Below are 25,454 nucleotides of genomic sequence, written 5' to 3' on the forward strand. Positions count from 1 at the left end.
AGAGGTGGCCAGTCTCCTGCCCTAGCTGCTCCCACTGAAGGAAGCGCTAGGACAGGCTTGGCCTGAGGAAGCTGCTTCCCACCCAACAGACCCTCAGCTCGGTTGTGGAAGGCTCTTTGGTCTGGCACCAGGTTGCTGCTCACGCCTACCTCTCTTTGTCCAAGGGGAACCCACCTCTGGCTCAGAACCCGGCCCTACTGCCCATACAATTTATTTCCCAGGTGGTCTGGGAACAGGCACAAACTGGCTGAGGTCAGAATTCTGTGTTGAGATCCCTGAGCTGGCCCTGAGCCCCGGTGTGTGTCCTCAGATCTACTTCATTTGGGTGACAAGGACTCAGCGGCAGTTTGAGTGGCTGGCTGACATCATCCGGGAGGTGGAGGAGAACGACCACCAGGACCTGGTATCCGTGCACATCTATATCACCCAGCTGGCTGAGAAGTTTGACCTCAGGACCACCATGCTGGTAGGTAGGGCAGGTGGGACACTTTCAGGGCCAGGGGTCAGTCCTAGTCATGCCCGGCTGTGATCCTCTTCCCCACCTCCTTCCCAGTACATCTGTGAGCGGCACTTCCAGAAGGTGCTGAACCGGAGTTTGTTCACGGGCCTGCGCTCTGTCACCCACTTTGGCCGCCCTCCCTTTGAGTCTTTCTTCAACTCTCTGCAGGAAGTCCACCCCCAGGTGAGTCCATCCCACATCCCAGTTCTCCTTGTATCGTCTGGGGTCTGAGCAAAGCTCTCCAACCCGCTTTCAGGGAAAGGCTTGGTCGCTGCTGAGAACCCATTCCTTAGGAGATTGGTAGGTTACAGACTAGAACAGCACGGCTGGAGGCTCCCCCTCAGGTGGGAAGGAAGGAAGGAAGGAAGGAAGGAAGGAAGGAAGGAAGGAAGGAAGGAAGGAAGGAGGCGGGAAACAAAGATTTGCCAACTATGAAGCCCAAATTCACCCACCAAACGGAAGAGTTCAATAACGGAAATACTCCTTACTATACTACCCTGTCCCTAGATGGAACTAATTTTCACCGTCAACAGTGAGTGGGCTGGCCACAGACCTCCTCGACAACAAGCTCTCCCTCAATTTGAACACTGATTAAGCTGGCCTTTTTACAGTGACCTAGCACTTGCAAAATTGAGCTGGACTTATAGCGGGCCAGCCGTCACCATGCATAGTGAAAAATAAACCTTCAGTGAGAACACTGGATGGCTTTTAACAGGACCAGAGAGCTAGCCTGCACCTTAAACACGAACCTTGCTCTTTTTCTGAATACCGACCCGGTTCTGCTAGTAAACATGTTCGACTTTGGTTCTTCCTCCTGCAACAGGTCCGAAAGATTGGAGTATTTAGCTGTGGTCCCCCTGGCATGACCAAGAATGTGGAGAAAGCCTGCCAGCTCATCAACAAGCAGGACCGGACTCACTTCTCGCACCATTATGAGAACTTCTAGGCCTCCTGCCCAGCAGCTCTGCCCACCACTGCCCAGCAGAGCAGAGGCCTTGGCCCGTGCCTTAACCCAGTATTCATTTCTTCTGGCTGCCTCAGCCTTGGCCCTCTTCCCGCCTCCCACCTTGGTCCAGGTAGCCATATGCTCAGGCATCATGTGTGGGCTCAGAAATCTCTAGGACCAGAATGTGTCTGAGCTTGGAGAAGGGGCCCTGTTTAAGAACTACAGGTTCAGAAGTAGGGGAGCTCTCAGGCTGGGGACAAAGTGAGGAGTCTTCTAAGGAAAAACGACAGTTCCAGAGACAAGCTGTCAAGTTCATGTAGGTAACTGTGAGCCTGAGGATGACGTGGTGGTACGGATGCTGGCATCTCTGAGCCCCCTTCCCCTGTGACCTTCCTGTCTTCCGGCTGGGAGAGGTCTGAGAGTGGGCAGGGGCGACTCAACGAAACCCTCAGAACCAGCCTCAGTGCACAGTGTTGTCAGACCCTTCCTCGCCCAATACCCGCCGGGAGCAGTGCCCCTCCGCCCTACCTCCCTACTCCAGTACTCTCTTTTTGCAAATAAAGCGTGTTGCTACCCTTGGGGTTTCCTTTTTCTGCCTCAGTTCAGGGTGAGGCTAAGGACACCATCCACCCAGTGGGCTTGGCAGGAATGTCCAGACATCTCACCAGTTATCTTCAGAGAAAAAAAAACAGCTAAGGCTGAGTACCACAATGGAGGTCCCTTCCCTCCTCTCGGGGATACCCTCCCTGCCTCCCTCTAGCCCGTGTCAGGCCGCTGAAGGCTGGTCAGGAAGGGCAGAGAAGCGTCTCTAGGGGCGGACAGCCGGCCTGGCTTCCTTCGGGACATCAGCTATTCCAGGTCTTCCAGGCAGCATGAGGAGACAGACAGACGTCTCCTCACCCCGCTGGGCCTCTTTTCCCACGGCGGGTCGCCCTTCCTGTCACGGAGGGACGCCCTCGCTTCTCAGACCACACACCCTCACTCTGGAGGGCATCTCCACCGAGTCAGGAACTCCCAGCTGAACCCGGCACACCCGGGCCGCGGGACTGGGTGGAGGACAGGGGCCTCCGGGGCGTCGGGACCACCGACCCGAGGGCGGCCGGGGCCCCGGGGCCGCCTCCCTGAGGCCCGGCCACCAGAGGGAGCCGAGAGGGACGCGCCTTCCGGCAGCGCGCGCCTTCCGCGTGGCAGCGCCGCCCGCCCGCCCGCGTCCTCCCGCCCGCCCTTTTTGTCTCTCCGCGCCTCCCTCCTCCCAGCTAAGCGGCCGCTGGCGGGAAGCGGGGCCTGCGGAGGCGCCGGGGCGGGGGCGGCGCGGCCTGGACGCCCTGCCCGGCGGGGGCGGCCGGGGACGTTCGGTCAAAGGAAGGATCGGGATGCTCGGGAGAGTGCTTTTCGCCGGCGGCCGGCGACCGCTCCAGCGCGGCTTTATAAACAGTCTGCGCTCGCCCCCGCCCCTCCCGGCAGCCCCCGAGCCCCGGCTGGCCCTCCGGGGACAGGGGCCGGGGGGGGGGGGGGGGGATGGATAGATGGATGGATGGAGACAGGGGACGGGGCGGAGGGCGGCGGTGCGGGAGCCTCCTTCCTCCTCGGGCTTCCCTCTGTGCCCAGCCCCACACAACCCCCCTGCACTCCAAGGCCCAGGATTCCTTCCCCTTTCTAATAAATTAAGGAATCTTCAGCGCCCGCTAGATCCTAGGACAAGGAGGAGCCAGGTTGGTGACATCGTGTCCTGGGTGAGGACCACAGCCCTCAGGCAGGTGACAAAGGCTGGGTCCAGGTCTATCGTAGCGCCCTGGTCTCACATCTACAGAGTCCGGATGGCCACAGGGTAGAGCAGGGACATGTGTTCCGCCCCCTTTATGGGCAGCTTGCGGCTGGCATAGTGGTGCACGATTTCAGGGACGCTGCTGAAGGGTGGGCTGTTCTGGCCCAGCACGTACTTGTGTTCCTTGGTCCGGGACAGCTTCATGTGCATGAAGCCCTGACTGCTCCTAGGGAGAGGAAGAGATCCTGGTGACCGGGGGGTTCTTCCCAGTCCCCTGCTTCCACCCCCCACCCCCCACCCCAGCAAATATCCAAAGCCCGGTTCAAGTGGGAGGTGAAGAGGGATGGGACGGTGGGGGGTTGAGTAGGTAGCATGAGACACTGACTTTGTGGTGAGAATATTGGGTGTGCCAAGAATGTGTGTACGGTGAGTGTACAGGGAGGGTGTGTGCTGGGGAAAAGTGCGGTGACCAGCAGCACCCTCTAGTTCTGTGGTCTCAGTCCATCAGCCTGTGGCCAAGGCCAGTTTAACCTTGTTTTAGAGACGGGCGCATGTAGGTCAGGCTAGCCTCAAATTTGCTACATAGTCAAATCAAACCTCTGATCCTCCTGTCTCTGCTTCTGGATCACATGTGTGGGCCAGTTTATGGGGTGCTGAGGACTGAGCCCAACGGCTTTGTACATGCTAGGCAAGCACTCTACCAGCTGAACGACAGGTCCAGCCTTACCCTCACCCTTCTTGAGCTATATGGCAGCACCTGTGAGGGGTTCCTGGAAACTCCTGGGGAGCCACAGATGCTCCTGGCAGGAGGGAGAATATGCAGTTCTGACAATCAAGCTAATCTTTGTCCAAGCTCTCCTTCGCAAAGTCTGGGGAGGGGCTACACTAATCTGGAAGCACCTCCCCCCCGCCCCCCCATCTAAGAACTCTCAACTGCCTCCTGGAGACATCCCTTCACTCTTCCTACTTGGGGCTTATGCTAAGCCCTCAGTTCATTCATCCAGCCCTGTAGGCCTGGAGTGACATTATCTGGAGACGCTGTTACTCGGAGTGAGGAAGGATAGAAAGAAAGATCGCAGTGGGGGTGGGGTGAGAGGGGAGGAGAGCCCCTCATCCTGGAGTCTGAAGCCCCATGCCAGCAAAGCAGCAAGAATTCTTGCACAATTGACATCTGTAAAGGCTGCTGACACAGACTTAATATTTCTTTCAAATATAGATGTTAAAGTAGCAATGAGCAGGTCTTAAGCCTGAATGTGTATGCCCTTGGGGGAGGGCCTCATACCTTTTCCCATACTTTGATTGAAAATTGTGGGAGGGAAAAAATTAAAAAAAAAAAACCACTGAAAACCCTGTTTACAGCAAAGATATCCCACCTTCCTGTATTCCGGTGGGTTAAACTTTTACCTTAGTGATTGTAATCCTATCAGGAGCGAACCAGAGATAAGATAGTAACTTCAGCCCCCAACCCAAATCCCACATATGACTATGGTAAAAACAAAACAAAAGTACTCACACTTGCGTATATCTTATTTTCTTCTGAGCACATCTTCTTCTCCTCATGTTTAACTATATACTAAAATAACTTTAATGAAAACCTCAAACTTCACTTCATAAATTGGCTAGTCCTGAAATTCTTTTGGTATCAAAGTCACCAGCCCTGGCCTGGCATGAGTTGAGATTCCTAGAACTCTTCAGGAATTCAAGCTGTTGAGGATGACAGTGGGACACTGAACCTCTTTTACCCGTACCCTAAAATGCTGGGCAAGAAAACACCTCCCACTATCTCTCTCTCCCTCCTGAACAACCCAGAAAATCAGTATTAGCTAGCCCTCTGCATTCCAGACAGAGACCCACTGAGCAAAGCTCCAGCCAGCTCTCAAATGCCACCCCGCCACACACCCTCATGTTAGAAAGTATAGGGGTGAGGCACTCAACAGGAACAATTGTCTAGACTGCCACAGGCCTGGTCTGCTAAGCCCTGGGTCTGCAACTTACCCACAGGCACAGGCTAAGGGGTGTTTGGTAGAGCACTGAAGCTTAATTTGCCTACTCCTAGCCTGAGCCCAGAGGAGCAAGAAGAGGGCTTAGAGGCCTATGTGTGGGAAACAGGACCAGTGAGGAGCCTGGTGGGGTATTTATGCACTATGTGATTAGTGCAATAAAAACCTGAATGGCCAATAGGTAGGCAGGAGAAATAGGCAGGACTTCCCTCCCGGCAGAGAGAATGCTGGGAAGAAGAAGGTAGAGTCGCCAGTTAGCCGTGGAAGAAGCAGGATGGGCAGTAGAGAGTAAAGGTAACCAAGTCACATAAAAGAATGTAGATGAAAAGATATGGGTCAATTTAAGTCATAAGAACTAGTTAGGAACAAGCCTAAGCTAAGGCCGAGCTTTCATAATTAATAAGTCTCTGTGTCCTTTTTTGTGAGCTGGCAGCCCAAAGAAAAATCCACCTACAGGCTGCCTCCATCTGACACTCTTGTACCAGAGGTGGGGATGGCACATTCCATCATTTGTCCCATCTACCTGGGTACAAGCAACAACAACAACAACAACAAACTTTGACTAGACCTATTACACCGGGAAACAAGTGAGAAGAATGGGAAACTGAAGAGGAGGAATGGATGGAGGGAAACTGGCCCCCAAGTCCACTCCTCTTAGGGTCTGTTCTGGTGGACGCTCCACCCCAGACCCTGGCATCATATACCCTGGTCTTTTTTTTTTTTTTTTTTTTCCTCTGTGTAGCTTTGCGCCTTTCCTGGATCTCGCTCTGTAGACCAGGCTGGCCTTGAACTCACAGAGATCCGCCTGGCTCTACCTCCCGAGTGCTGGGATTAAAGGCGTGCGCTACCACCACCCGGCCCCTGAAGTCTTCCTTAGGAATCTGCCTGAGTGTGGATCAGGATGTGGGGCCATCTGTTGGTCTGAGGTACTGTCTGGTGTACACAGTGACCATACAGGCCCTAGGGAAAGGAGCCAAGGGCATGAAGCCAACAGAGATCTGTGGGCAATGGGGAGGTAAGGCCGGATGCAGCAGCTTCCATGTGCTGGAGGAAGCAGTGTGGGCCCTGCCTTCTCTCACCTCACAATTTGAAAGTGACCTCCTTTTCCACAGTCCACTTGGGAGGACTACCTTTCTCAAAGTGCTCAGAGTGTTTTCTCAAGGAGCAGACTCACTAGGAAGGGTACCGTGGCCTCCTTCTGCATTACCAACCTCTGGAGGAGGGGGATCTGTGCTTTCCAACCTCCAGGGACTAGTCCCAAGGATCCATTAAGACACAGCGAGGTCCTTGCCAGACCCTCAGGGGGTTGGGTGGGACCAGCTGGGCCACAGGGCCCAGTGCTGGCAAGGCTTTTTGAGGAAGCTGTTTAATTACCAGTGAAAGCCCTTCCATTAGGGAAAGAAGAGAAACCATAATTGTATTTCAGAGAAGCCATTTATATGCAAACGAGACCCTGGCAGACAGCCACCGGGGCCAGATCAGCTGGAGCTGGAGCAGGCATCCAGACCTGCCTTTTTATTCCCTAAACTAAGACAGTCCCTCACCCCTAGTTGCCCAGTTCCACTCCAAAGACCCAAACCTTGGCGCATCTCCCTTTGTGCTGGATAATGCCAGATTTCTGGCATATGGCACCTGGTGAGGGGTGGAACCCTGAAGTCGGACTGAGCTAGGTCCTGGTGTTTGTGTATTTTGAAACAGTCTGTAGGCTGGCCTGGAAATCCTGGGTGTATGGAATCGTGCCTCAGCTTCCTGAGGAACCGAGACTGGTTACTATCAACATGCCCAGCTTGGAGACTTAATTATTAGCTGGTGACCTTGAGCAAGTAACAAAGCTCCTTGAATCTATTTCATCTGTATAAAAAAGAGATTTATCAGCAGAGAGGTAGTTGATTTGGACATGGTATATATGCTAGGTGGTACGTGCTAAGAATTTCAATTATAATCCTAGTAACAATGCACCACCTAAAGTTGTGTAAATCAAACTTGACAAATGAATTTTTCCAACATCCTCTTTTTGATTTTATAGCTCGTGGACCCCTAGAATACCAGAGCTGGAAGAAACCCATGGTATCAGCTCATTCTGCATGGGGAGAACCTGAGGCCCCGAGAAGTTAAATGATTTGTCTATGGTTACACAGCTGGCCTTAATCAAACCCTAGAATAAAATCGAGGCCACTTAACTCTCCTGGATACTTTCTCTGATCTCTCTGAGTGACCATGAATAATCATCTCTTAAACGTATGCAATTCTACACCCCTGAATTTGTTCAAGGTGTAGATACACCAGTATCTATGGCACCAGGGAATGTGGTGTGAGGTAGTGAAGATACTCCTGCAGTGGTGGAGGGAGGTAAATGGGATACCTCACTCCAGCTGGCCACCTTATGTAGATGACGGGCTATCCTGGGTAGAATTCCTGGTGGCCAAGAGGAGTGTTGGCCAATAGCAATGCTCTGCAATAGTAACTGGAGAGCCTGGGAGTCTGAGTCTGGGCTGTGTGGAGCTGCCCCCAAGGAGCAAGATGAGAGGAAAGGAGAGCCCTCTCTTGGCTACTTCTCCCTCTCCGCTCACACAGAGTTCCTCAGTGGAATGGCTTTGCATCTACTGCTGTCCTCCTCCAAGACCTAGGCCCCCACCTCACCCTGCTGACTACTTCAGGTAAAGCTCCCCTATCTCCTTGCCAGTGCCTCTACATGTCAGGGTTTAACAATGATGACAATAATAATTTATGAAGCACTTAGCGTGGTGCTTAAAAACATGCTAGGTGCTAAGGCGCTAAGTCAAGCACTAGTACTTCATTTAATCCTTCCCAACGAAATGGATCGTATTCAATCTTATCATAGAGAAACGGAGGCCCAGAGAGGTTGAACAGCCAGTGACAAAAGCCTTTTGAACTGGACACTAAACTTCAAGTGCTTTTTCCTTGAAGTACAGGGGCTGAGGAGTCTCTTGACATTTCAGGTTCCCTAGTGCCTGGGGTGGAGCCAGCAGATGTTCACAGGGCATGTGGCTCTTCCCAGCCTGGCTGGACTAGAAGAGACTATGAGAACCCTCTTCCGCCCGCACCCTACAGGCTAACGGGCTCCTCTATGCCCACGGCCATCCCCACTCACTTGAGGGAGAGAGAGAAGTCGTTCTTGCTGGTCTCACTGTTGCGCACCAGGTAGCTGGCCTCTTTGCAGAGCCGGAGCAGGTTCTCGGCGTCCGTTCGGCTGATGGCCCCATGGTACCAGCTGAGGATGAGAGAGAGGAAGGGGGGCATCTCTGCTGGGTCCCTCGCCGCCGCCGTCCAGGCCCACCCATTCTGGGTGTCCCCTGCAGGGAAGCCAGGCCGGGAGGGGAGGAACAGGGAAGGAGTCCCCAGTGGACACAGACACTCACACCTGGTTTTCCAGAGGCAATGCTGGATCTGTCCACTCCCCAAGGGGGCTGCTGGGTTCCACGCCTAGGGGCTTGGCTGACTTGGGGTTCCCAGCAGAAAGCCGGGGAGGGAGCCGCCCCTTCTCCTCCCGGCCGGGTGACAGGCAGTTCTTCTCCGATCCTTCAAACTGGGCTGTAAGGAACATACTGGTCATCGACTCTGAGGTCCCTAGAGGCAGAGCTTTCTCAAAGAGCCCATTCCCCACCCTACTTCCAAGACCCACAAGGGTCAAAGGCATATTCTGGGAGGGTATGCTCACTGCCCTGCCTGCCTGACTCCAGGGACAGAATCCTGGGCCACTATGGGGTTGGGGGAGGAGGTAGTCACTGAACCACACCAGGCCCCTTGGGGCTTCCCAGTCCACACTGGCAGGCGAAGGAGGACAAAACATGAGAAACCACTTAAGCTTTCTCCCTCAGCTGACTGCCTTCCCTTCCTCCATCCCCCTCAGGGTGGCTTCAGTGTTGATAATATTGTTTCTTTCTCCTCCTCAGAGTTCATTACCGTTCTCTAAATCGCCTTGCCAAGCCATTCTGTAAAAATGACGTTATCGATCTGAGAACAATTATCTGATTCCCCTTGGTGCCATCCTGACAGGCTAATCCTGTCCAAAGCCGCCAGACTGCCGGCCCTCTCCACCCCAAGGTCGCTGCCCATTGTTTTCCCTCCCCCATCCACAGAAGCCCAGGGACTAGCATCTCCAGGACAGGCCAGCCTGACACCCGAGTCAGCACAAAGGGACCCCCCAGTGGGTCACATGCCCACAGGTACACATGCACAGGTGACCCTCTCTCTACCCTGCATTTACAAAATATCTACAAATTCTCATGCACAGTGTACAACAGATGCTTATGCCTGTACACACACACCAACACCCACCCACACCCTTGGGAGTTCATTTTGGGCAAAGTTGGATGTAGAAATTGATGCCTTCTTTTTCCCCCAACGGAGCCTCTTTCTTCTTGTAGCTCTTGAATGAATGACTGCCTTATTGTCCCTCAGTCACCAGATGCCAGCACTTCCCCATGCCTCACAGATGCCTGCCTTGGTGCCCAAAGCTCCACCCAAAGAGAACTTCAATCTTAAAATAGTGGATTCTTTTTTTTAAGGCACAGTTCCACTCTATAGCCCAGGCTGGTTCTGGAACTATATAGCAGCTCAGCGTGGCCTCAAACTCAAGGCAGTCCTCCTGCCTCAGCCTCCCAAGTGATGGGATTATAGCTGACGGCAGTGGATTTCCGTGGCACAGTGCAGAACCTCCTAGGAAAGGTTGTTTTGGTTAAAAGACCATGCATACAGCTCTGGGGAGAGAGGGATGTGCCTGTCTTCTTGCTCTCTTCCCAGGGTGAGGGGAGTTCTTCCAACCCACGCCCACAGGGCCTAATGGGTAAAGGACCTATCACCCTGGCCACAAGTCCCCAAAGGACCCACCGCTGCTGTCCTCCAGGCTGGGCTCTGGGAGGGGTGAAGCTGGACCGGAGATGTCCCTGTCCCCGTCAGGCAGGGAGGGGCTGCTGTCCAGCTGTCCCACAGGCGGAGGCCAAGGTAGGTCTTTGATGACCTTTATGTCAACTGGAGCCAGCAGCAGGAGGGAGAAGAGAAAGAGACAGTGGCAGAGACAGAGAGAGGCAGAGGTTGAAACACCAAAATGCAGAGGCAAGATACACAGCAGCCTAGGAAGGAGGCGCAGAGGCAGAGGCAACACTGGAGGAGGGACAGGACTCCGAGGCCTAGCAGGGCCGGGACTAACGCCAGCCTTGCCTGGTAAGGAAAAGGTGGGAATCTTGAACGGCAAACAGGAAGGCATAGGATCTTGCTTGATCAGCCCTGACCTTTCACCCCTCACTAGCTTCCGGGGACCAAGAGGACCAGGTGAGTGGAAACATGGGAACAGGAGCTGCCCACACCTCCCAGGACCACACCCCGTTCCCTGACATCCCTTGTCTCCTTTTCTCTCCTAACCCCCAGCCTCGGAACTGGCAGGCCCAAGACCGGGGCAAAGCCTGGGGATTTCTGGAATACTCAGGCTTGGGGCAGATGAATTATGTTGAGACCAAATTCTCCTCTTCCCAGTCCTGAGAGAGTGACATCACCAGTGGCTGTAGGACCACTGACGAGGTTTCCTAATGATGAACATAGATTTTCCCATTAAGCAATCCAAACAGTATTGATTCTCCAAGGAGACCTCTGGAGATAAATGGCCCATCCTTGATGGGTGTGTGCTTTACAGGAAGCAAAGCACAAGCTTGTGGTTTCCCAGTCTGGCTGCCAGGGTGGGGAGGGGAGGGCAGAGCCAAGGGCTGGATGCAGGATGAGCTGCCTCTGTGTGAGAGGTGGTGTGTGTGTGTGTGTGTGTGTGTGTGTGTGTGTGTGTGTGTGTGTGTGTGTATAGGGACACAGAAGCAGGAATGAAATCTAATGGCATCTAAGCCCTCAAGATTCAGGCTGTCTCCCAATTCCAGGCCCTTGATCTACTCAACTCAGACTGCCAATATGTGCGTTTCCATGGTGGACTTGGGCCTGGGACAAAGTGGTATGTGGCTGGGACAGGAGAAACCCGATCTTCAGTTAGCAACCTCACAGCCTCCAACTGTAGCCCAGAAATGCCCTTGGAGCCAAACCCCCCTGGTATGGCAGGGCCTGCCGCTGGAGACGCAGCCCCAGAATCCAGGTTATATACATCTCTCTTTTCATCATTTGAAGTGTTAAATACCCTCTTTGTCAAATGTATTTAACATATGCCACAAGTTTCATAATTCTGTATTGGAATTTCTTTATTTTTATCCAGATCCTCAAAGGTAGTTACAGCTCAAGCCTCTCAGCCTCGAAGAGGTGAGATGCAGGAAACCGCCTTCCTACATCCTGTGCCCACACCCTGCACACAACACTGCAGCCACACTCCCCAAGTCCCAAACCCCATGTACAGAACTCCACTACCCTGCTCTAGAGCTCCACTCCTAGACCTTGCTTGGTTCCTAGGGTCCACTCCTTCCATTCTCCTGAGCCTGGGAAGCGCTCAGAGGCCCCAGCAGGGCTGCCCTCGATACCAAGACTCACCAGCAAAGGCTTTGGAAATCCGTTCCTTCTTCCACTCCCAGGGCTGGTCATACTCTTCTGGAGGCCTCTCATCATCCTCGGGCAGGCGGGATTCCCTGGGCCAGGGAGTCCCCTCACCTTCTGGGCTCACCCCCTCATCCTCAGGTTCATAGGGTGTATCATAGAGAGGTAGGGGCTGGACTGAAGTCTCCTTCGAACCCCGGATCTCTGCCAGGGCAAAAAGGAGAGATGCGTGGTGAGTAAGCTGAATCCTGACCATCTCTGGTAGTATTTCTCCAGAGCCGATGCCCTGTCTCTGGGGCAACTCAGCAGTCACAAATCCTGGTCCCTCACACTCAAAACATTTCCAGGGCTCTCAGAACATGGGACTCAGGGGAGGAAGTGGCAGACAAGTGGCGAAGGAAGACAGGAGAAGGATCCCAGGATGGCCAGCAAGAGCTGGGCATGTGAAGTAAACTGAGGCACAGTCCTCCTTTAATCTACTCTTCCTTAGTGCCCAGCTCCACTTCCTTATTCATTTACTTCCACTTCTGTTCCAGTTGAAATAACCACAGCCAGGAAATCCTCTGCTGCTCATCCACCTCTCCTCTTAAAAGTTTCCCCTTTGACCACAGAAGACAATGTCATCCACTGTCTTCTCCCCCTTGCACTGGTCTTTTCTCCCGGATCTTCTTTCGGCCTCTGTCTCCATACCCAGGTCTCACTTACTACTTTCTACCCTGACTCCTGACTGTTTGCCCCGACTTACAGCACCCCTGCATTTGGAGTTCTGGTCCTCTTCGCACAGGAGTTAACGATCCTTCATTTTGACATCAGCTCCCTTCAGACTCACTACCTTCTCGGGAGCTTGGGAAATCTTTTGGGGATCACTGACCCAAATCTGATAAAAGCCTCAGAGCTAACTTGCCACAAAAAATGTATATTTTAGGACTGGGACTGTATCTCGGTGGTAGAGCACTTGCTTAGCATGCATGAGGCCTGGGTTTAATGCCCAGTACCATTCCCTTCCCCCAGGTCCCACCGTCCCAAAAGAAAAATGCATGGGCTGGAGAGATGGCTCAGTGGTTGAGCACTAGTTGTTCTTCCAGAGGTCCTGAGTTCAAGTCCCAGCAACCACATGGTACCTCACAGCCATTTGTAATGAGATCTGGTACCCTCTTCTAGTATAGAGACAGACTGTATACATAATAAACAAATCATAAAAAAAAAAGAAAAGAAAAAAGAAAAATGCACACGTAAACACTTACATTTTCACGTATAATTCCAGGACACTCATGGCTCATGCTATCATCTCTCAGACCTAAACAGGGAAGCATTCTCACTTTCTCCACTTCTGGTCACTATGATGTTTCCCTTGGGCCTGACCCTACTGCATTCTTTTCCTTTTTTTTTTTCATTTAGTTTTTAAGCGTGTGTATGTGTCTGTGTGGATGCAGGTCTGTGCACATGAGAGAAGGTGGTCACAGAGGCCAGAGGTGTTGTATACTCCTGGAGCTGGAGTCACAGGCTGTTGTGAGCCACCAGATACGGGTGTTGGGAAACAGACTCGAGTCCTCTGCAAGAGCAGTCTGTGCCCTTGACCATTGTGACGTCTCTCCAGCCCCCCTCTGCATTCTAAATCTCATCTGCTCATGGCCAATACCTCATGACTTTCAACCTCACCTCTCCGTATCTAGAATTTTACTAGGACAAACCTCCACTTTCTGGACTCCCTGGAATAACCCTCCTGGGGTGACACTCTGTCCCTTCACCCATCTCTAAGGAGGAAGAGGGCGGTCTGATTGGCCAGTGAGTGAGTGCTCACTCTCTGCCTCAGCTCTGCTTTCTTGCAGACAGACAATAACTGGGGTTCTTTCTCTTCCATGAAGTGCGGAGGTCCACAGCTACCCTGCGCTACCAAGCCTGAGTGGGCAAGTTTGACTCTCTCGAAAAGTGTTAGGAAGCCCATTGTGCTAACTTTGCTACGTGATTATTCTTCGATCAACTTTACCAGTACTAAAGCTGACATTCTAGTCTCCATTAGCCCTTTCCTTAATCTTACGTCTTAATTATTTCCTCTAAGGAGAGGAAGAAAGATTTTTTAATTACTGGCTCCTTAGAACCCAAACAACTGGGCTGGACATGGTGGCACATGCCTGTAACCCTAGCACTTGGGAGGTAAGTACGGGAAGATTGCTATTAATCTGAGGCCAGCCTGGGCTACCTAAGAAGTTCCAGGCCAGCTTGGACTACGTATTGACACCATGTCTCATAAAACCAACCAAAAGCACAACAACATCAGAAGCCACAAGCTCGATCCTTTCTGAAACAGTGTGCTAACTCAACTCTACGACAGGCAGCTTCTCTAGTCCATTCTGTATACCACGGCCTCAACTTCCCCGTAAATGCCACATTAATCCTGCTTCTTCCTTTTGGCACAAGTCTAGACTCTTCACTCACCCTCTGCATTCTTCTTGGTCTCTGCCATCTCAGAGGCTAGCCAGCACTTCTCTGGGCCTGCTTGTCCTCTCTGTTCACCCCCACTCTGACCCGTTCCCTGGGTCGTCTCTTGGCCTGTTCCCCAAGGGCAGGTCTGACTCAGTTTTTTCTTCTCCAACTGGGAAATACTCGCACCACTCCATGACACCTGATGCATCTACATTTTCAACAGCTGTCAGTGTTTCTCTTCGACAATGTCAGTTCATACTCATCACACTTCCAAGACTACTGACTCTTTGGGGGCTGTTTGACTTGATCTCTACCACCATCCTGCCCCTCCGGTCCCCAGTGCTTCACCTGGGCCTTTGCTTACGTGGCCTCCTCTATGGCCTCAGGCGTCACACCTTACACCTTCTCTTCCAAAATGACTATCTTAAAGGCCCTGGCCACATTCCTGAGGACCGGGCACAAGCTCTCTCCCCATTTTCCAGGGACCACAGGACCAAGGCCTCAGGGAGCATCTCCCTCATCCTCAGTACTTACCAGCCATCATCTTTTGGGCCTCATAAGGCTCCATGTAGCCATCATTTTCGGGGACCTTCTCTGGAGCTACTGAAGTTCCCCCCGAGCTTTCACCGGTCTCCTGAACATCAAAGGGGTCTGCGTAGTCTTCTAAGATTGCCAGCTGTGGGGGTCGGCAGAGAGAACGAGGCTCAGACATGGGCAAGCCGCTCTGCTCCCCGGGTAGAGATGGGGCTTCTTTCTTTCCTGCTAATGTTCCGCCCCGTGGTCATGTCCTAGGCTAAACAGTCAGCAGGAAGCCACTCGGTCTTAGGAGTTTATCTTAGGGTCCAGGCTGGAGCACAGCCTGCACACAGTGGCTCACCAGAGAGAACTCAAAAGCACTGGTCACAACTGTGCTACAAGGGTTGGAAGAGCAGCACAGCAAGGCAACAGAGATCGGCCCAGTGCAGCCTGCCACACTTCCGATGGTCAACAAAGAAACAGCCAGTGACCGCGAGAATAAAGCAGATGGTGATGCACACGCCCCTAATCCCAGCACTCAGAAGGCAGAGGCAGGTGGAGCTCTGGGAGTTCCGGGCCACCCTGGTCTACATAGCGAATACCAAGCCAGCCAGAGTTCCATGGGAAGACCCTGTCTCAAACAAAACACAAAAAGAAAAGAAAGCAGAGACATCACTTCGTCACCATTCTGATGTTTGATCCTTATCATGTCCCTGTCATGTGGGTATCATACACTCTCTTTGAAGAAACTGGAGAACAGGTAGTTAGGGAACACACCCCAAGCCATTCTGCTTAAATGGAAAAATCAAATTGGAGCTCTTGCTATTTGTGCACAGGGCTATCTACCTGTAGCCAGTGGGCTTCTCAGCCTCCTGGGAGAGAAACGCCTTGGGGCGCCCTGGGACACTACTGAGCGCCCCTGAGGTCGCATAGGTCAGGACAGAAAGCCAGTCTTAACTTCCCATTTCCCCGGCTGCCCATCTCTTCCTCATGCAGTGGTTAGCCATCAACTCTCTCCCAGTGAAAGCAGATGAATTGAGGTGCTCAGGTCAGGGTAGGGCTGAGGACAATGGGGTTTTTCTCCAAACTGGGCAGGAGAAGGTAGGACTCACCAAGCCAGACCCTGGAGCACTAGAGCACTCACTGGGTCACAGGTGGAGTCTGCGGTGGCTCTGGGGCCTGTGCCACAGGGAGAGGCCAATCCTGCAATTCACCAAACTGAAGCCTAGACTTCAGCTCTGAGCTGGATCAGAGCTGCGGGAGTCAGCTGAGCCAGGCGACCACCCTGCCCTCGGTGAGAGGATCTGAGAACCGGGGCCTCTGGAAGGATGAGGTGGACAAAGAACCAACCCTACCTCATGCATCCCTTGGCTGTTCCTTTGACCCCATCTGGCCCATCTACGGATTTCTGAGGGTGCCCCAAGCATGGCGGCCTCTAGCTTATCCTCAGGTGTTTACTACTACCTTGTTTCAGTCTGGCCCTCAGCTACTTTACTTCCTTTCCTACCTGCCTGCTTGGAGGACGTCACACCAAGCCATCAGTACTCCCAAGCCATGTGCCAGCCTAGAACTCTCATTTTTGTGTCTCTAGCTCCAATAAGCAACCATCAGGGGTACTAGAAAATCTTTCTACTGTGTCACCACCCCCACCCGGGCCCTTCACCCCTAGGTCCTCCTTTCTCCAGGAAACAGAGAAATCCATCACACCATCCCCGGTCAGCGGCACCTACAGCATCACCCACTGAACACTGCTGGCAGCTCCGCCAGTGGGCACACAGCATCAACTCCTGTGCGACAGCAGCAACTCAACAAGTGTCTGAGTCACCTGACACATTATCCTCAAACCTTACAAGACACAGATCGCCAGTGTTTTGAGGAAAGAGTTTAAGGTTAAAGAACGTAAGATTCTCCTTTTCTCATTGGACCACTACTCTGAAAGCATTATGGTCATTTTATTCAACTGTTTCCTCTCTGCCTGGACCACTTTCCCGTTCTGGCCAATACTTACTCATTTTTCTTCCCTCAAAAGACCTTCCCATGCTTCTCCAGGCCTGTGAGGTGCCTCTGTCCCGGGCTTTGATCGCTTTGTGTGGCAAATGCTTGTTTTCCTGGGTGTCTTCAGGCAGACTGTGCACTTCTTCCAGGGGCAGGGCCCACACTGACAGCTAAACACCCAGGAACTGAAAGCTCTCAGTGATTACATTAAATCCATCTCATGATGAGAGGACTGGGCAGAATCACTCTTCCTCGATTGACTTAGAAGAGGGAGAAAACATGAACCTAGGTAGAGTAGGGTCATAGAGGAGGACCAAGTCTCTCCAAACAGGATTGGGTTCTAACCAGCTTCTCAGTGAGGTCAAGCCCTCAACACCCTTCCTGGGGCCCCACTTCAGAGCCCTTCCAGGCCTTCCCTCTGCAAGCCTGGTTAGAGCTGCACACGGTTGCTTCTCCCTGGAGTCCTGACCCCTCCCAGGCTGGTGTGGGCCTCCCCAGCGCCAGCTGACAGTGCCCGTGGGCAATCAGGTGGCGGTTTCACAGGCAGCTCAATGGCTCCTCTGTTCCACTCCTGGCTCCACACCCTGCTCCGGGAAGCCCCAGACCCCCGCCCTGGGCTGGGGCATCCAGAGGGCTACCCACAAGGTGGCCCAGAACAGGAGTGACAGCAGAGGTACCAGCTGGGAAGGCTGGCAGGACTGGTACCCACTCTGGGCACAGACAACTCCAGCCAGAGCCCAGGCCTGCTTGCCCAGTGCTTCTGTGTCTACAGGGGGATAAACTGCTTACAGAAAAACTGTCCCTGTGGACTGTCTGGCCTACTCTGATTTGTTGTTTGTGGCCTTGACCCCCTCTGATATGCCCACTCTCTGCCCAGTACCCATCACAAGCCCCAGCACACCATAGATACTGAATTAATATTTGCTAGAGCTGCTACACAGGCTTCTATCCCAGAGGTGACACCAACATGCCCCACCCCCCACCCCAATCGCTCTGATCCTCCAGTGGCCAGAGTGGCAGTGGGAGGGTCAGGCTCACTGGAGAGTCTACTTCTGAACAGGGATCAAAGCCTCTGGCTCAAGGGCAGATGGGAGGAACTGCCAGTTAGGGCACTGGAAAGGCACCGGACACGAAGGTGACATTGAAGCATCTATGGCCTCTGTTCTAGCCGGCATGCCACTAACATGCTGAAGTACCTCCCAGCAAGGAGGTAGAGCAGGCTACTCAAAGGGGCCCGTGTCCCTCCCCGCCCTCTCTTCTGCCATCCGGTAGGTTGTCTCTAGGACCCTGCCACCCATCTGTTCAGCTGGGCAGTGGCCCTCCCGGAGCCGCCTCAGCCTCCTCATCTCCTTCCTGCCCGCACCCCTCCCGCAGCTCTCCCACGGTAGCTAACAGGCCTGCCATCTGCTTCCCTCTTCCGCGCTGCAGGTGGCCCAAGCAACATGTTCCTGAGCCGACCATGGGTTCCGGGGCTTGCAGAACAGGTACTCAGGGACTTCAGAGTTCCCAAACTCACTCACTGCATATTTCCTCCACTGCTTCAAGTTTACATTTAGTGCCTTTTCACAGGCGTTTCCAATCCCCACCCCCAATTTTTAGGTTTATGTTTTAGTTTAGGGTTGGGGACATATCTCAATGACAAAAGCATTTGCCTAGCATTACAAGACCACCACCACCACCACCACCACCGGAGGAAAATAAAAATCACTTGTCCATTGACAGTCTGATTCTGTTTAATTTAGTATTTCCCCAACGTATTTACAGTCACTGAAAACCTATGAACTAATCAGTGTGGTTAACAGTACAGCACTTACTTTCCTGAGGTCAAACATCTGTCCCTGCTGCTCCTACTTACTGTAATACCTTCTCCTATTGTCTATGCCTGGGAAATGCCAACATCAAACATATGGGTTATTTCCCCTTTTCTAATTACAAAAGCAATGCCATACTTACAAAACACTCAACCACCACAGACATGTGGCTGCTGCCACCAACCCTCGTAAGGCCTTGGGGTATACCATGTCTGTGCTCACTTCAACACAGTCCCACCAGGGCTAGGCCCTCGTACTCGGGAAACAGTGAATTCAGCACTGAACTACATCATCTCTTCTCTAAGAGTCTCTCGTTGCTAGTTAGCAAATGCTGCATGAATACCACCTCTCTACTGGGCACTAGTGGCAGGTGCTGAGGGCCCAGGCGTGGGGCTCAGTCCCAAGTCCTACTGTGTTGTAGACTTCATGACTCCTTCTCGCTAGCTGAGAAGTCCTGCAAGTGCGACTCAACATCCCTGTGCTTCTGATCCCCGTGTACAACCCCGGGATAGAGTCTTTATTACAGGGTTGCTATAAATGCTGACTGGTCCAATACACATTAGCTGCTGGGAAATGGCACCAGGCACAGGATACATGCTCAGGAAATGCCAGCCGCTGCATCACTAAGGTCAAAGAGATCAAATTTTGGGGTCCTCCAGGAGCTCATACTGATAGACACCTCTAGGAAGGTAAAGCACCTGGAAGGGTTCTGAAGTTACCCACAAGCCCATGGCACGCAGGAGCTGGGCCCCATCTTCGCTCTTACATAACGTCATGTTGGTTCTGGGATGAAGACAAGTAGAATATGCAGGAGGTATCCCTCTAAGCACTCGACCCCAGCCAGGACTCGCTTAGCTCAGGCAGCTTTCTTTTCCCATCCACCAGCACCAGGGGCTCAGCTGTCGCCAGCTCTCAGAAGGCAGAGTGCAAGCAGGGCTGCGATGGTGACCGAGTCGCTCACTGGCCAAGCCAGGGCAGATGTCTCCTAGACATCTGGTTCCAGACTGTGGGACTGCAGTGTGAGGGGGCAGCACTAAGAAAACAGGCCAATCCCACAGTCCATCAGCAGTCGTATTCTTCAGGCATCCTTGAAGTGCCAGTGATAACACAGACAATCAGCCCAGGGTGGGTCTAACTGGGCCACAGAAGTCCCTCCCCTGGACTCCTCCCTCTGCCACGACTTTCCCCTTTATCTCCAACACAGAATAAGCACAAGATAAGCAGACTTCCACACTCTTGAAGGCATGGGAAGGTGAGCTTAAGGGAAAAAAAAAAGAGAGAGAGAAAAACCTCAAAAGAAAAAAAAAATACCAGGAACAGGTGTCCCTCTCAGCACCCAGGCCAGTGTCACAGAAGGACACACTACACATATGAACACTGGCTATGAGTCCTCCACTACATCGGGACAGGAGGCCTTGATCCAATACAGATACCTCTTGCCTCACTTTGCTGTTCCTGCTTGCCCACTTCCTTCTAAAAGGGGCCTTGATGACCCAGGCCTGTGCCGTACATCTGTGACACACATCTGTTATTAGAAGTTCTCAATACTGGGGCTAGCAAGCTGGCCCGGGGGGTAAAGGTCCTCGCCACCAAGTCTACTTCAGTTTGATCCCTGTGACCCATATGGTGGAAGGAGACACTGGACTCCCAGAGATTCCTCTGACCTTCCCATGTGCGTCTGTGTGTGAGCACACACACAATATACATAAATGTTTAAATTTTTTAAAAGGTTCTCAGTATAGGGCTAGAAATACAGTACAGTAGTTAAGAACACACACTCCTCTTGAAAAGGACCTGAATTTGGTCTCCAGCACCCTCATCTGGTCGCTCACAACCTCCTGTAGCTACAGCTCCCAGAAATCTGATGCCCTCTTCTGGTCTCTAAGGGCACTGCATTCACATACACAAAGCCATACACAGATACATATAAACATAATTTTTTAAATTGTTAATGAATACCACTCTGACAGGCTATAAACTCCTGTAAAAATCTCAGAGCTATGAGTCTTTCCCCATAAAAATGAGAAATATCTACACACAGTTGGTGGGTACTCACCAGCCCCAGGGTCTCACCCACGAGCTACGAATAAGAGGTCTGGTTTCAATACGGGGGGGCGCCTGTTTTATTATCCATGTCCGGTCTCACTTTCTATTGGCATCACAGAGGACACACTGCAGATGTGATAGGCAAGTCAGCCTTCATTTAATCACAGTCTCATTCCCTTTCCCTAATTAGATCACGTTTTTTTCCTGCTGAAGCTTGGAGAGCAGTGAACGAATGGAGAGGAGGCCCAACATGCTGGCCCTTCTGCCAGAGCCAGGCCTGGAGGTGGGCTGAGGGCCCAGCACCAGAGGGAGTTCTTTCGGGGGCCATCTGGCCAGGCCCGAGCTGCCGGTTGCAGGGTGTCGATCTTGCTGTTCCCACACCTGCCCTGCCAGGCCTGGCCAGATGGTCAGCTGTGTGTCTGCCAATTATACCAGTGGGTTTCAGGAGGGGCTGGCAGCCAGAGAGCCCTGCATAGGAAGAAGGCTAATGAACCCTCCGGGACGTCAGGGCCCTGTCCAGATCCCCATTCCCTCCCGCTTCCCCACCCTGTAGGCTCCTTGGCTTCTCCAGCCTAGCGTGGAAGCACTTCTAACCATTTCATCCAGCCTCGGGATACAGTCCCTCTTGGAGCATCCTGGCACCTCTTTCTGCCAGCCAAGGAGCTCTGCAGAGCTCCAAAGAGGAAGGAAGCAGCCACACAGCACAGAAACAGCAGCTCGGCTGGAGTGGAGGTCCAGAGGTGGCAATGTACACGTGTCACTCTGTAGGCCCTAGGGGTGTTTGGCCACTTGGTTTAGGGTAAGAGCTCAGGCACCTTGTTGGACCTAGCTTTTCCCAGGGGAAGACTCTAGGATCTCCCAAAGTCTTTTCCTAGATTGTAGGGAGTTGATTGATCTCTGAATAATAAGAAGCCCGTGGTCAGCCCCTGGGACAGCTCAGATGGCACATCCTGGATCCTTTTATCACACCCACTAAAGAAAGCGCAGATTGTGTGGCTCCTGGGAAAGCCTGTTGGATTTCATTCCTGTCTCTGTGGCTGGCTGACAAGAGAATCAGACACCTCTTGTGCACCCCCTCCCCCAGGTCTGAATAACCCACAGATCAGAGCGGACCCAACCGAAGCGCAGATGGGCTTGGCAAGAAGGTCCTGAGGGTCTGTGTGTGTGTGTGTGTGTGTGTGTGTGTGTGTGTGTGTGTGTGGCTACAGCTCCTTCCTTGGAGGCTTCTGGGAGAAAGTGGAAGAACTGTGTCTTGGAAGTCCCTGAGAATGGACAGACACCATTTCAGGACATTGTGCCAGACACTGCAGAGACATGAAGGAAAAACAGACATTTTCCTGGAGGAACCCACAGCCTGGTGGGCAGCCTGTTAGGCCATTCTAAGCCACGAAAGGAAGGAAAATAGCCAAGGACAGCTTAGGCCATGGGCCAACAGCCAGTGGCCAGAGAGGAGGAGACTAACTGGTCAGTGGGAGGACAAGGCCTAGCTATTCCCCTCTGCTTCATTGCCATCCACCAGCACATCATACAGCAGCAGCAAGGGCCATTAGGAAGGAGACAGCACAGCCTGGGAGAAGCACCCTTGAGCCTCCCTTTACAGCTTAAGGATGCTGGGCCAGGATGGGTAGCCATGCTCCATGGAAAGAACTATGGGGCGAATGATTCACCCATCTGGGGTTCTTGTTCCGACCTTGACACCTCTCTCTTATCCAGGAAGCCTCGCCCGACAGTACTCTCTCGGCCGAAAACCTCAGTTCTGAAACCTGAGGATTTGGACATGAACTGCTCTCTCATCAGATAAAAATCTTCTCCACGGAGGAGACACCGGCTCTGAGACACGTGGAGGACAGCAGGGCTGGGGGTGGCTCATGGAGTTACCATCTTCCAATTTAGGGGTGGGGGAGACTAAGGACGGCTTTTAGCCGTCTGTCTTCCAGGACAGGATAAAACTGGAATTAAGAAGGAAAGCAGGTGTCCTGGGGGTTGGGGGGACTGTTGGGAGTTTTCCTCTTTTCCCCAGCGTCTGCAGATCCAAGAAAAGCTCCAACCTCTCTCAGGATGGACTGAGGAAGAGGGAGGCCAAGCGGAGATGGTGAATGGACTTGGCTGCTCAGCCCTAACTTGGCAACAGGTCCTGACCACCAAGTGTCCTCCTCATATTGGGGGGAACACTGGAAGGAGTGCGCCCTGTACCCCAGTGGTGAGTTTCTTCGGCAAGAGCTGCACAATGCCCATCTTGGCGTCCGTCGTCCAACAGCTCACCCCCTCTAGTCTCACTGGGAAAGGCAAAGGCCAGCGCTTGCTGTGTTCACATAAGAAATCTCACTTTTCAGTTCCTTTCTGGGGCTTCAGACTGCAAGGATGCCTGGACTCCGGGACAGGGTGGGAGGAAGGAGAAAGGGGAGGGTGGGAGAAGCTTTGTGCAGATTCTGCCTTGGGGGAAGAGTCAGAGATCAAAGGGCAGAGAAGCCGCTGCTCTGTAGAGGGCACAAAGGCCATAAACCAGCAAGGGGGGGGGGGGGGGGGGGTGCTTCTCCATGTCCGTTAGAAAAAAAAAAAAAAAAAGGCTCCAGGATCAGGGTGGAGGTTGCAAAGCTCGTACCCATGAGGGAGCAGGTCACCACCAGTCCTGGGGCCCTAACAGGAAACAGGGCAGTTTGGGGCTCAGATTAGTCGGTGGAGAATCTAACAAAGGGGTTAAAACCTGAGCCCCCGTGTCAACCAGAAATACTGACAGCTACAGGCTGAGCCCCAACCAAGCTACCTTTGTCCCTCTCCAAATCTCCAGACCACAGACCACCACCCCTCCTGGCCACCCACGCCCGGCGCGGCACTCACCCTGTCGCTGCTGGCATGGGGTCCGGAGATCCGCTCCTCCGGAGGGGGAGCTGGGGGGCCGGGGGTCTCGACCCGAATGAGGCGGTGAGGGGGTGAGCCGTGGCGCGGGGGCGGAGTGGGGCCAGGGGCGGCGGGGGTGGAAAGGGCGGCGGACACGGAGGAGCCCCCGGAGTAGGGGTCCTCGAAGTCGCGGTCACGCTGCAGCCTGTAGGCGGCCAGGATGTCCGGGGGCGGCGCAGGGGGCGCGGCCGGGCAGGGCGCTGGGGGGCGGTAGTCCGGCTCTGGGGGGGCGGGCTTGGCGCCCCCTCCGCCGCCGCCCCCGCGAAAGCCCAGGTGCTCCCGCAGCCACTTTGCGACTCCACCGCTGCCGCCCCCTCCCGGGCCAGCCCCCGCACCCCCAGCCCCGCGGCGAGATCCCCCGGGGCCGCCCCCCGCGCTGCCCTGCGCCCGCGGCCCCGGGCCGGAGCCCGGAGGAGGAGCTCCGCTCAGTAGCATGGGGTCCTCCCAACTGAGCGAGCCGACCGCGGGGCGGCGGGGGCGGGGCGAGAGGGGGCGGAGCTGCGCCGGCGGGAGGGGCGGGGCTCGCAGTGACAAGAGGGGCGGGGCCCGCTGCCTAACGGGGACCGGAGGACTGGAGAGAAGTGGGTGGGAGACGGAGGGGTGCGGGGTGTGATTGCCGCGCCGAGGGAGACTCCTCCACGTGTCGCTGCGCGTGCTCCTGGGGGTGGGGGGGGGCTCCCTGGTCCCATCTGCTCTTCTTCTCCAGCTCCCCACTTGGCGTCAGACGCGGAAAGACGAGCCCCCAGGCACATCCCACCCATCTTATTCCTTCCCCACAAGCCCAGAAACAACACTCTCGAAGAAGAGTCTAGGAAGAAACTGTTCTTCAGATGTACCTATTACTACCCTCGCCTTGGGAGTCTCGCCTACCTCCTCCTATCCCTCAGCTCATACCCAAATCTAGGTTGCTTTTCTATCCAGGCAAACTTCTCACATCGCATGTAATCAGTTCCCCGGAGACACCCATTGCTCTGGTTTCCACATACACCCACCCGCTTCACATGCTAACAGCCCTCGCACAAACAATTCCCAGCCACGGTCGCATCTGCCTCCAGCAGGCCCACACAGCCTTGAAGGTGGCACAGCTTTCTTGTGGAAATCCCTCAAGCTACGCCCCGGGTTTGTCAATCAGGTTACTGACAGAATAGAAACAGACAAGTCAATAAATCAAGTCGAGAAACAGTTGCAATATTGTCTGTCGGCAGCCCCTTACCTCTCAGGTCCCCAACGCTGCTCTGATGCCCAGGTGCTTGGCGTTTTGTCTTAGAAACGAAGTGGAGCTTTGTAGCCCCAAAGCTAAGGCCAACAGGTACCCCCACAACACACCGCGGAAAACTATGTGCTTTACCTCACCGTGGCACTGGCTCTGCACACTGCTTCTGTGCCTCGTCACTCTCTCGGAGTTGCTTATGGTTGTTTCTGAGACAGGGCCTCATACTGTAGCTGGCCAGGAATTCCCTGTAAAAGCTCAGTCTGGTTTAAACTAGCGATCCTCTGCCCCAGGCCCCAGAGAGGGTCGAGTTGATGGGTTAGCACCACTCTTAGTATGAGCAGAGAAAAGGTAAGTCTCCAAAGAGGGGTGAGTTCAAAGCTAAGGAAGGAGGGTGTGATGGGAAAACAGCAAATCTATTATTCCTATGAATCCAGATTTCAAATATGTTAAATTTCTTGCTGTGCGCAAATTCTAATGTATGTGAATTCCCATACAGTGATGTGATCTCTGATCTCCTGGGGTGGGGGTGGGGTGTCTTGTTGTATTGCAGATTATCATTTTTTTTTTCAGGTCTAGCTGGGGTACTCCCAGGTAATACAAATGCTATTGGACTCCAACTACACATTGGATAGTGGGCCTACAAAAGACACTGAAAACTGTCGCTTCGTGAGGTATAATACAGAAAATAAGAGGTTCCCACTCCAGAGTGTACAGTTTAAAATATTAACTAACAATGCAAAGGGGAACAAAGACATGGCAGGTACCTGAGGAGATTCTAGCTAATCCCTATGAAAGGGTCGCCACAATCACCAAATGAGAAAGGATGGAGGAGTCGTTGGTCAGGAGTCAACAGCTGGATGA

The 25,454-nt window shown here is 53.4% G+C and overlaps 2 protein-coding genes across 3 annotated transcripts in view; one reads left to right on the forward strand and one right to left on the reverse strand.

Moving 5' to 3' along the window:
• The window catches only part of Duox1 (dual oxidase 1), a 33,658-nt gene extending 31,044 nt beyond the window's left edge, over nt 1-2,614 (forward strand). Inside the window, exons 31-33 of the mRNA XM_052725586.1 lie at nt 311-466; nt 554-682; nt 1,323-2,614. Of these exons, the coding sequence (XP_052581546.1) occupies nt 311-466; nt 554-682; nt 1,323-1,445 (408 nt within the window). The 3' untranslated portion in view covers nt 1,446-2,614. The remainder of the gene's footprint in view (nt 1-310; nt 467-553; nt 683-1,322) is intronic.
• A 217-nt stretch (nt 2,615-2,831) lies between these two features.
• Shf (Src homology 2 domain containing F) lies at nt 2,832-23,848 on the reverse strand. 2 transcript variants are annotated; one of them, XM_052724407.1, is made up of 7 exons: nt 23,321-23,848; nt 14,649-14,790; nt 11,688-11,894; nt 10,062-10,202; nt 8,591-8,762; nt 8,323-8,442; nt 2,832-3,436 (listed from the first exon to the last, which is right to left on the reverse strand). In XM_052724407.1, the coding sequence occupies exons 1-7, from the start codon at nt 23,813-23,815 to the stop codon at nt 3,250-3,252; spliced, it is 1,464 nt and encodes a 487-aa protein (XP_052580367.1). In that variant the 5' UTR covers nt 23,816-23,848; the 3' UTR covers nt 2,832-3,249. The 2 variants fall into 2 exon arrangements, with proteins under 2 accessions (XP_052580367.1, XP_052580369.1); XM_052724409.1 differs by lacking the exon at nt 10,062-10,202.
• Nucleotides 23,849-25,454: the final 1,606 nt, after the last annotated feature.

This window comes from Peromyscus californicus, unplaced genomic scaffold, assembly GCF_007827085.1.
Source record: "Peromyscus californicus insignis strain IS unplaced genomic scaffold, ASM782708v3 Scaffold_7__1_contigs__length_154581171, whole genome shotgun sequence".
In the NCBI taxonomy this organism is placed as follows: Eukaryota; Metazoa; Chordata; class Mammalia; order Rodentia; family Cricetidae; genus Peromyscus; species Peromyscus californicus.